General features: G+C 36.8%; 2 protein-coding genes across 2 annotated transcripts; one reads left to right on the top strand and one right to left on the bottom strand.

The window, feature by feature from the left end:
* Positions 1–281: 281 nt before the first annotated feature.
* On the bottom strand, positions 282–9,636 carry LOC141904037 (fas-binding factor 1 homolog). Its single transcript, XM_074792479.1, has 32 exons — positions 9,508–9,636; positions 9,255–9,342; positions 9,085–9,134; positions 8,958–8,998; positions 8,766–8,865; positions 8,357–8,519; positions 7,916–8,029; positions 7,723–7,836; positions 7,569–7,643; positions 7,406–7,486; positions 7,072–7,251; positions 6,864–6,954; positions 6,184–6,756; positions 6,022–6,081; positions 5,744–5,820; positions 5,425–5,672; positions 5,317–5,340; positions 4,976–5,008; positions 4,784–4,888; positions 4,459–4,559; positions 4,242–4,289; positions 4,001–4,159; positions 3,662–3,769; positions 3,444–3,583; positions 3,185–3,303; positions 2,989–3,111; positions 2,755–2,898; positions 2,042–2,260; positions 1,618–1,755; positions 1,416–1,533; positions 1,104–1,255; positions 282–1,019 (listed from the first exon to the last, which is right to left on the bottom strand). The coding sequence occupies exons 1-32, from the start codon at positions 9,514–9,516 to the stop codon at positions 945–947; spliced, it is 3,870 nt and encodes a 1,289-aa protein (XP_074648580.1). The 5' UTR covers positions 9,517–9,636; the 3' UTR covers positions 282–944.
* Positions 9,637–9,911: 275 nt separating this feature from the next.
* LOC141903309 (nucleoside diphosphate kinase homolog 5-like) lies at positions 9,912–11,677 on the top strand. Its single transcript, XM_074791412.1, has 4 exons — positions 9,912–10,179; positions 10,455–10,660; positions 10,879–11,098; positions 11,422–11,677. The coding sequence occupies exons 1-4, from the start codon at positions 9,958–9,960 to the stop codon at positions 11,500–11,502; spliced, it is 729 nt and encodes a 242-aa protein (XP_074647513.1). The 5' UTR covers positions 9,912–9,957; the 3' UTR covers positions 11,503–11,677.
* Positions 11,678–11,834: the final 157 nt, after the last annotated feature.

The raw sequence follows: 11,834 nt of genomic DNA, 5'->3' as shown, positions 1-11,834 counted from the left end.
GGGAATTCCATAAATGACGTCATTCGGTAGGTAATTCTGTTGGTGAATTTGCTGCTCTGTACTCGACCGTGTATCACATGATCGATTGGATCCAAACTTACCACATCAGTGAATGATACACCAACAAAATAGTCTTCTGCCTCACAGAGGGTGCCACATGACGGCGTACATGTACACCGGTACACGCCGGGAACAAATAATCACTTAACATCTAAGAACACAAATAAAAACATCAATAGAAAATAGATTTTGTCCGATATAAAAATACTTTTATTTCCTGAATAGACTATCTTAGTAAAAATTATAAAAACAGATATACATGCATCATTAATCACTAGTAACAAATAACTTGACAGTATAAAAAATACATCCAATCGCCAGACTTCTTGTACGCCCTACTTCTAATTTCTTTAGGTATAAATAAAATTGATTGTACAAAATATCTCCAAGAAGATAAGTATAAATGAAGATACGATTTCTGAGGTGCAGCAACCCATCATATAAACCCCAAAATTATTTTTTCCATAAAAATTTGAAGAACAACTGTATATGTATGGCACAGGGCAAAAATGAAAGAACTTCATATCATAGTTTGATGCTACACCCCAAGATTTCTAAAACATTCACTAACAATTATTCATTCATGGTAGCTCTTATATACATCCGAATACATAGACCTTAACTGAGCTACATGCGGGATAGGCCTATAGGGTTTACTACAATCGATGTCCACCAAAACAATGTTTTTGGCTTAGTCTAAAGACCGGAAAAACTATGACTAAATTATTTCCATTACAAATATCCTCATCAGAATAAACCTGCGTAACTTGTTCCATTGTAAACAGTTCCCAGATCCGTTATATTTAGTTCTATATCCCACTCTGAGAATCAGGTACAGTTGGCAGCTTGGTAGTTGTATGTAGGGTATCTCTGATCTCCTGTCTCTACGGCTGTTTGTGATACGGCGCTCGCTTTATCGCTTCCAAGAAAACTTCCTGATCATCGAGAAAATGCTTATCCTGAAAAACATGGGAGAAAATTGTCAAGTTACGAATTCAGATTAAACCAGAATTAATCTAAAACTTGCAGATATTAAATCTCACCTTTTCAGCCTCAATTTCCCAGATTCGTAAAGCACGATCTAATTCGATAGTTCTGGATAAATACTGACCACCGATGTGTACAGACTGAGTCTGATCTATAACAGACCAGGCTCCATTCATTCCTACTAGACCATTCGATTTATTCTGGCTTCCTACAAAATAAACAAGACCCAGGGTTATCAGTAAAGCATTGCAAATATCCTAATCTAACTTGCATGATTTGAGTCAAATTTAACCAAGTAATTGTTTCGAAATTAATCCCTGTCTAAACAAAGATTGAACATCAATCTTAATCAACCCTGCTGTATTTACCTTGAACTCCTTGACTCAATGGGGTCTGATTGTGCAATGATGATTTACAGGCCGTGCATAACATTGAATGACGAGCATCTTCAATTTCTCTCATCTCTTTAGCAAGATTCAAACGCTCCTGTAATGTATGAAAACAGAGAATTAAGATCACTCAAGAAAACGACTCTTAATCACAAGGAATCTCTTATTGCCTAATACAAACCTGAGCAATTTGTTTTTCTTTAGAATGTAGTGCCGTTAATTGAGACTGAATAGTTTGTAGACGACCGGCCTGTTCAGCTTCGATCTTACGACTCAACGCGAGTGCTTGCTGGCCTTCATCCCGGGTGTGAGCTGCTGTCTATAAATAAAATAACACATTATAAACCCATAAACTAAGCAGGCACCAATTATTCTTAAGTCTTTGAGTATGATTAATGTCAGTTTTTGACAAATTGGCTAATCCCATGTCTCTTTCTTGATCCAGTTGTGTGAACTCTTGAATTAGTTCATTTGCAATGAGTTGACTCAGAGTTAATTTGTAGAACTAGATCAAGTATAATCAAGATATCTTAATTCTTTTAAAAGCGAAATTAATATTTCGAATTTTTCAGTCAGTTAGTTTAAACTACCGATAAGTTCTTTACCTCGGCCATTTTTTCAACTTCCTCAGATCTACTCTTCATTTGATCGGCTAACGCGGTCAATCTGGTTTTCTCTTCATTCAGAGATCGTTGTTGTTTTTCTAGATCCGATTTCTCAGCGATCAGTCGAGTTTTTTCACGTTTCAATTCGTCGCTGGTTATCGTTAATTTACTGCGTTCGTCAGCGATACTCTTCACAGCAGCTTCATACTCTACATCAGCCTACAACATACCACCCCCGAGTTAAGGTCCGACATTCAATTTCGTCGTGAGTAAATTATCTCCTTCCCTGAATGTCTAGATGTAGTCAGCAATTGATTGAGCATAGGGATGTTCTTGCCATATCCATATGAGCGGGGAAGTAGTTATTACGTAACTCTAACTTGCTAACATTTAACCAAATCAAAAATCATATTTCAAATTAATAGACTTTTGGCAGAGTCGAATGATCATACTGTACATAGTTTATTTCATAACTTATACCAGATGAGGCTGAAGTGACTCAGTGAAATTGATTGTGATGTATTATACAAATCTCAAGGATGGATTTCTGGGTATGTTATTGTTGTGATTTTGTTGTGGCTTTATATCATCAAAAGTTATATTTCAAATTACATGAAGTACAAATTTCTAAGATCTAGCAGTACAAACTGCACATCATGCGCAATTAAGTTGAAATGCCGAGCTGGCCCATGCTTCTAACTATTGTCTCATACCTGCATAGATCTGACGGCTCCTTTCTGCGTTTTCTCATCAAACATTCTTTGCTGTACGGCAAACTGCGTTTTCTCTTCAGCTAATTCTCGACGTTCTTGGTAAAGTTGAACCATCGCTTGCTTCTGTTCAGCCAGTATGTTATCCTACAATTATACAGTCAATTGTTGAGACTCCCTAGTACTAGAACTAACCCTGCAAATTATAAATATCTACAACATAATTTGTCTTGTTACTTTAGCTCTCTGAACGTCTTGTCTTTCACGACTAAGTTGTTCTAAAACCATTCTTTTTTCTTCTTCCAGCGCCATTTGCATCGAATCTAGTTTATTCTGCTCCTGTTTAGTTTTCCAACGTTCCTGCGATTAGAATCACACATCAATAAAACAAAATCCTACGAACACTGATCTCAATACTTGTCACATTACTTACAGCTTCGAGCTGTTTGCTTTGCTCTCTCATTTGAAGTTCCATCTTCGAGATGAGATCTTGTAGTCGATTTCTCTCGCGTTCATTTTCTTCCTGTTGTTTTTGAAGTTGATCTCTTAAACCTTAGAGAAAAATAACTACAAGTTGATTGATATTACTATTGATATTGGACAGCCACTTGTCTATGGAAACCAAAATAACTACAAGTCTTCAGTCAATAATCAATGGCTATTCTTAGATGTAATCTGCTGTAGATACTGACGTTTCACTTCTTCCTCCTTGTTCGTTATATATAACTCTCTCTCATCCAGATTATTCACGTGTTGCGTTCCTACTTTCAAACTCAAATCACCCAAATTACGAGTGTTACTTTCGATCTTATCCATCACAAACTGTAACGATCTGAACACAAAAGTTCCATTGAATTCATTGAAACAACTGAATTTTGCAAAATAGTAAGCAGCGAATAAAGAGCTTTACCGAGTGTGTGATTGTACGTTAGTAACAGCTTCAAGTTCTTGATCCTTAGCTTTCTTAATGCGTTCAATCATAGCATCGTGATCCTTCTTCATATCCTCAATAGTCAACCTAAATCGACCAATTATACATTAACATATTGAGCTGTAGTGTAAGAGCTAGGGGTTCAAAAATCAAAACTTATCTCAGCCAAACATTCTGTAACCCGAACCCCAGTTCAGCATTGAAATTTGACTCGCTGTGGATCTCGACACTGAGATTTTATTTGACTAAGAGTTTAATTCAGTTGAAAACAAACTAATCTTAACTCATAAGTCTGTGCAATGCTGCTGTATGGTGTACCTGTTTTGTTCTCTTATTCGTTCAGTTTCTCTCTGTTTTTCCATCATCCATTCTTCTTGTTTTTGTTGATGAGACAGCACGAGTTCCGATCGTTCATTCTCCATCTTTTTCAGACGATCGGTGTTCTGTTGTATTAACTGATCGCTTTCTTCCTTCAGTCTAAAATTACAAACTGAAATCTAGTCAGAAATTTGTCGAACGAAAACCCGGTTTCACGGCGCTGATGAATTAAGTTACAAACCTCCTCTCCCGTCTGCTAAATGTGTCTTCGGTAAGCTGCATTTGTTTCCTAAATAGAGCGACCAGAAATCAATTGAAATTGCTATGATTTTAGCCAAACCAGAACCAGATTTCATTGTTCTTGATTGACACTACAGTTAAAATAAGTTCACTTTCAATGTTCTAACTCTGAAGTCAAAGCTTAACGAAGAACTGTAGAACTGAACCCTCATACATACTTGTGAGCGTCTTGTAAAGCAGCTATCTCGTCGTTATGCTGCTGTTTAGATGAATCCAGTAATGATTGAATGTGTTGTTTCTCCAACTCGAGTCTTTTGATCTACATTATTAAACACACAGAAATAAAACGGTTGTAATCAGTAATGTTTGACAATTGCTAACTGTTCACAAAACAATGAAATCATAGTAAGTTGTTTTATAATATGTTTAATTGTCTTTTGACAATATCTTGGTAAAATAAAAATTTTAATGTCTTTAACATCAAGATTCCCTAATTTGTAGCGCTCTTAGCTCTGTGTACATGGTTCTAAATTCAATTCTTGCCTTGGTCTCTAATTCTGTATACTGAGTAGTGTTCATTCCACTGAAACCCATCGCTGCTAGTGGCATTGGTTGAGCTGTTGCTGCAGGAAGACTAGATAGTTGCATCTGAAAATATTCATCAATTTCGAATATCAGAAAAAAATCTGTTCATCTGAAAGGGGTTTTTTGAGAGTTAAGGGTGGTTAGACTGACCTGTGATTGTAACATCAATTGATGCTGCCTTTGCTGCGTGGTTAGAAAAATAAATGTTTATTTTATTTCCTTTTCTATTATCACGAGAATGATATCATTATTTTCAAGCTAGTGCAGAATGATTGGATTGATTCATAATGTGAAATGAAACTAAGTGAATGTTCAATGTGGTCGGAACGGAAAAAAAATTAGTGCAAATAATCACAAAACACCAACGAATCAACAAGTGAATAATTAACCAAATTTTGGTCTACTATTGGGAGAGAAATAACAGTGCTATATAAAAGAAAAAATTAACTGAAGTTTTGATTGTTCAATTAGATATAAAACAGACATTATACCTGGGCCTCCATCATTTGCATTTGCTGTAGTAAACAATAATTTGTGAAAATATTTACAATTCCGATTACTTGTAATAATCAGAGAGTTGATGAAACTAAATTACTCACTTGTTGTTTGAGTATTTCTTGTTGTTTCTGTCGTTGCTGTGACAACCATTGCTGCTGCTGCCGTTCCAGATCGAGTTGTTGTTGTTGAAGTTGTTGCTGCATTTGAACCACGAGAACATCGGGACCAGCAGCGGCTGTAGCTGGTGAACCCGGGGTTAGACTCGGTGTAAGATCGTGAGACTGGTTCGTATGGACGGGTGTTGAAGGCTTTGTAGGTGTCCGCTGACCAGCTGAACTCGGCCGCAGTCCTAGAATAAAATATTCATCATGAATAAACTAAGCGATCTGTGGATGATTGTGATGGTTTTATAAAACGAACCTGTTGATTCTAATGGTCCAGCAGTACCCAGCTCTCTACGGTGTTTCCTGCTTCCTGTATCCCACGGTAAACTATTCCTACAATATAACAATTATTTCATAAATCACAACAGTCAACCTGCAGTAAATCTTACGTTGAGGGAGAAATTTCTTACAATGTTAAGAAATACAAGATATTGTTTTAAGCAAACATTTAAAATAAAAGTCTCAGTCACTACAAGAAGCAGGGTTTAATGTGCAAGTACATGTATATAATACGTGTCTTCTGTAGAAACTTACATTTCCCAGTTTGGTGGAGCTTCAAATAGTTTATCATTAGTATCAGCTATAGGTAATGATCTATAAATAGTTGATAGGGATAGATGCAGTTAGAAAGCAGGCTAATATCATAGTACCTGTAGTGAGAAGCAAAATAATAGCGAACAGAGTAAATACACTTACTTCGAGACACTTCCGTCTAAATCTAAATCACCGGTAAAATATTCTGGTTTTTTATCACCGAACCCAGCCGGTAAATCCAGTTTCGCTGGCGGTTTTGCGGGAGGTGTAAAATCGGGTTGTTTTTTCTGCGGAGAAGACGGTCTCTCTTCAGCGATACTCATCCGACGCGGTTGTTCCGGCGGTTGTTTTTTCGGCGAGGACGGATCCTCGACTGCGATACTCGCTCTTCTCTGAGCAGTTTGCGGAGAATTTGATGCGAATCCCAACCAGTTACTACCGGTCGATTCATGCTTCGTGTCCACGACGACATCATTACCCAATCCTAACCAGTCATCGCTACGCGGAGAAGTCAAACTGCTCGGTTTAGTAACCGGTGATTTCGGAGGTTTAGTGTCCGCGGAATCGTTCGTTGGTTTCGATTCAGACGCCATGTCTAACCAAGAATTTCCACCGAAATCATCGGGAAGAGTCGATGACAATCCTCCGCGACTTCGACCAGCCTGTTTCATCGGTTTCGTTTCTGCGTCGTCTAGGAATCCCAAAGATGCTGCCATATCAGCTCTTTGACTAGTTCTGAAATAATATGTTTTCAATGATTGAAATTGAAAGTAGAAAACGTTCTCCCAGGAAACACTAAAGTTCAATAAAATTGGACTTAATGAATAACTGACTAGTCTAACCTGTTACGACCGGTTCTAGACGAGGCAGCTGAAGACGGACGATAACTTCCAAATGTAAAATCTTCTTCTGTCATTTCTTTCTTCTCTGGTTCTGTAAGTGAAAAATTACAAATCAACAATCAACTCCAAAGGTTCATTCGATTTAAACTGAAAAAGATTGAACACAGAAAACCAAGTTAACTAGAAACCACTGGTGATAAACTTTTACCTTTTTGTGATTTGTTTAGGTATTTTTTATCGAGTATAAAATCTCTTTTCTCTTGTTTCGTAGATGTTTGTAAATGTTTTGAAGCGACGTCACTTTTCAACAGATTGTCGAATACTGATCGAGCTGGTTTATTCTCTACGGTCTCGACTTTTTTCGGCTCGTCATCTTCGAGGCCCATCCCTACAAACAATCATTCAAATTGATCAAATATTCAAGTGAACATATTCCTGAAGATGGCTATTAGGATAAAGTCAATTTGCTCAAGAACTCTTTTCAGGTTCTATTTCTAATTCTAAGTGTGTGATTTTTATTTCATAACTTGAACGAATTTTACCTCCTAAAACATCATCATCGTTATCACTAAATATGATTTCTTCTCTTTTCTTCGCGGCTTTTGGTCGTTCGGGTTCAATATCTACACAGAAAAATATCATTCAAATGTTTTGAAGTTTTGCAGTCTTGAAAATCTGCTCAGAAAAATGACGCAAACACCGCACCTTTTTGAGTAGGAGTCTGATCTGTTCGGGGTGAAGTTCTCTGAGACGGTCCACTTCGCGTTGGTGGACGATTGTCTAAAAAACACCATCAATTCATATTCGATTAAATGAAAAATCCATAAATTCCGACATGAATGTCAATGTTTCTACCGACCTTCTTGCGAAACTGGGGTCGACGTGGTTGGAACTGGTTTTTTCGCAGGTTTTCGTTTCGGTATATCTTCATCATCTGATAATAATCCGGCTAACGGATCATCTTCATCTATATCTATACGAGAATGATACAACTGATTTTAAAAACACTTGACTTCAATCAATGTGAATGTATCGCTGGTTTTGATTTATACCTCCAAAATCGATAGTTTTAGCCTTCAATTGTTCTTCAACATCTTTTTTCACTTGTTCCTGTAAATTAGCTTGTGATTTCAGTGATCCACGACGAGGTGATGTAGCTGCATACTCTATACATATATAGATAATTACATACATTACACTCTCATACAGTGCAACATTGATGATACGAAGTCTATTAATACAAAATGCCACACTTAGAATAAAAAATAGTGTGAAATACCTACCTGAGCTTTTATTGATTTGACATTTTGACGATATCGTAAGAGACATCTTCAAAATTTGGCATTCCTGAAGATGGCTATCAGGATGAACCTCCAGACTGTTTTTATTCTTTATGGGCGAATTTATATTAGGCCTATCGTTATAACAGGTCTGAGTGTTCCATCAATAGTTATTACACAGTTTGTTATTGAAGTGTTCTATTAGATATTAACCTGCTGTTTTAGGTGGTGAATTTGGTGGCGAAAACGTAACAGTTTTCTTCGTGTCTGGTGCAGACACTGGTCTCGTCGCTTCCTTCTTCACTGGTCCAGATTTATTCAACGGTTTCTTTAATGATCCTGATCCGAATAAATGAGCATCCATGTCATCCAAGTCCTGAAATCACAAAGTTTTTACTTGATTGAATGATTGGGGTCTGAAATTGGTTTCTAAAGACAGTGAACTGTCTAATTCGAGAAAAACCCAAAATCATTAAGAAACTATAGAGATTGTTTAGACTCAATTCTGTGACTTTAGAAAAAGGCTCATGAGTCGAATCGTCATTAGTCTCTTAGGTATTTTCTTGATAATTGTGGATATTTTCTTCTGGCGTGGGATGTTAACTGGTCCAGTATCACAGACCTCTAACTGTTTAGCCAAGCTTGCAGGATCAGCATCTGAGAAATCTGATGGTTCCTCGCTAACAGCTGCCATACTACTGTAAAAGTCTGCATCTTGATGGCTGAAATATTGAGAAGAAAATCTTCTATATTTGAATGCAGAGAATTAAGCCTACAATTTTTTCTCGTGAAACTGTGGTTTGAATGAACTTACTTTGATTTGCCTTTAGTTCTCATGGCTGAACCTCTCGCTGCCTACAAAAACAATAACAGATTGCTGAAGTGATTTATGATAAATGTCCAGATCTAAAGAGCAGGAATTCAATGATTTTTTTACTTACAGATGATGCTGTGGTTCTAATAGCGTTTTTAGCCGGAGGTGGAGAATCATCTAAAATCATGAATCAACATTGTAACAAATGAATCTGAAGTTATTTCTAATACCGGTACTTTTCAGAGTAAAATATTCAAAGTTTTTGCTGTGATTAAAAGGACTGTATTATAAATGTACCTCCGCCAAGTAAATCTCCTAAAGCATCATCTAACTGATCAAATGAGCGTCCAGTTTTCTTGTTTTTATTCTGTCCTGGTTTCCAGTCCTGTCAAGAAAAATGATTGAGCTTTATTTGTTTTGCTTGTTTGTTTAGGAATTCCGAAAGATAACAAATAAATTCTAATTTAAATTGATTTGATGAGGTTTAACTGTATATATGTCAGTATTTCTGGTGTATTTCAGGATTTTACGCGGTTCTGTTGATACTTACTGAATTCATCGTAAACTGCTCTATATATCCCGATACTCGATGCCACAAATTCGAGTAATACTCACGACAACGACGGCATTTTAATGTGAAAATTGTACAAAAATCTATGAAATGTCACTACTGTCAACCATATTGAAACAAATGGAACGTCGCGGAACAACTAATCCGGCGAGACCTGGTATTTTTCCTAGGTGAAGAAACCCACAGTCTTTACGCGCTTAAAGTTCAAATTGAGACTTATTTATAGAGATAGAGATACATATAGATAAATTGTTAATAGACGTATTATTCATTTCTATGAAATGACATTTCATAATTTTTTACGCGAAATCCGATAATCAAAGGATTCAATAAAAGATATATTGAATTGAAGTGGGATTGTTCCGCGACTTTGTAGACGTGGTTGTAACCCGTGGCAACGAAGACGCGTATGTCACAGTGCTGAAGTGAATGTTGACAGGGGTTTGTTTAGGTGTATTGTGTACTGTGAGCTTTCTATACGGGTTCTGTACAGATTACACGAAGATGACCGGGTCCACAGACTCACCGATTAAAATCACCGCTCCAGATGTTTTCGTAGAACGAACTCTGGCTATTATTAAACCTGATGCTGTTGATAAAGCTGATGAAATTGAAGATATCATTTCCAGATCAGGATTTACTATTTTACAGGTACATTAATGGACTCTTGACAATAACATCCTTTCTTTTTAGGCAGGTTTTGATTGTATGTATTCCCGTTTAAGAATATCAATTCCCGATTTCAAACTCACTACCGGCCACTTCTATCAGGTTTATTATGCCATTCTGGTGAATAGGTGGAGAGATTCTGGACGAAAGGAGCGCCAGAAGAAAATTCCAGAATCTGTAGACCAATCGAAGCCTCGCGTCCAATCACAGACCCATCATTTTCAATATCATTAATTTGTTGATTGTCTCGCTTGCAGAAGCGGAGGGTTAAATTAACCCCTGAACAGGCCAGCGATTTCTATGCCGAACACTTTGGTAAAATGTTCTTCCCAAGTTTAGTGGCTTACATGAGTAAAGGACCGATTATTCCTATGGTGATCGCTAAAGAGGGCGCTATTTCTCATTGGAGAACACTGATTGGACCGACGAATACACTGAAAGCAAGGCAGACTCATCCTGATTGGTTAGTTTCTTTTCTGTGAATTATTACGTTGACCAATAAAGTTACAGTAGAGCCCATTCAGTAATCTCTACCATCTTGATCTATTGTCTCTGAATTATTAATCTGATGAAGTGACAGAAAAAAATAGTAATTCACGTGTACTTTTTACCTTGACCATTTTGGTTTGAAAAATCTTAATTTTGTTATTTCTGATAGCTTGTAATTTTCATGAATTTCAGCCTGCGTGCTATTTACGGTACGGACGACCAGAGGAACGCATTGCATGGTAGCGATTGTTTCTCATCCGCCGAGCGTGAAATCAGATTCTTCTTCCCGGACAGTGTTGTGGAGCCGATCCCCGTCGGTCAAGCTGCACGCGATTATCTCGCTAAAGCTGTTAATCCGACGTTACTGAAGGGATTAACGAATCTATGTAAACAAAAACCTGCAGATCCCGTGGTAAGATTAGAAAGATAGCACAACGATCCAGTTATACAATCTGTCCAACTGTCGCGTTAAAATCATTTCATTTTCCATCAGTTTCCTCGGAGTGAAATCTTAACTCATGGGATACTGGGTCCAAGTTAAGTGTTACGAACAAGTTTAATCGTAAATCGTATAAGTTTGAATTTTCTTCCTCATTGAAAACTTGAAGTAAGCAATAACAGCTTAACCAAAAGTTTTGAGAAGATAATTTGACATGATCCTATTTTCAGGGTTAATTAAATAGGGTACCAGTATATCGAAATGACAATTGTGTAATTTATTTTTTAATTTTGTAGATTTGGTTAGCAGACTGGCTGTTAGAAAATAACCCTAACAAACCTAAAGTACGTGAACCCACAGTTGAAGAACCGGTGTAAGAACTCGCAGTCTGTCCATCAGCACAAATATACAAATATTTTTCAAGTCTTGTACATTAAACATATAAAATTCAGTTATGTAAATTGTTCTACGTGAAAGTTTGTTTTGGTCGTTTTCAGTAGAATTAATAAAATCATCTCAAATATCCTGTAATATACTCGCTATTCTTCGTTGTTTTAAATCCGAAAATTAAAATTAAATCCGAAAATTAAAACTTTAAAGGAAGATCTGTGGAATTCTGTCCATCTCTCAGTCAATACAAGCGAGGCATCCTACGGCATAAATTTTGAAAGAAAATTTCTGTTTTATAAAATGCATTTATATTTACACG

This window comes from Tubulanus polymorphus, chromosome 4, assembly GCF_964204645.1.
Source record: "Tubulanus polymorphus chromosome 4, tnTubPoly1.2, whole genome shotgun sequence".
Classification (NCBI taxonomy): domain Eukaryota; kingdom Metazoa; phylum Nemertea; class Palaeonemertea; order Tubulaniformes; family Tubulanidae; genus Tubulanus; species Tubulanus polymorphus.
Note: the sequence above shows the minus strand (reverse complement) of the source record. Positions and strands in the feature narration are given on the sequence as shown.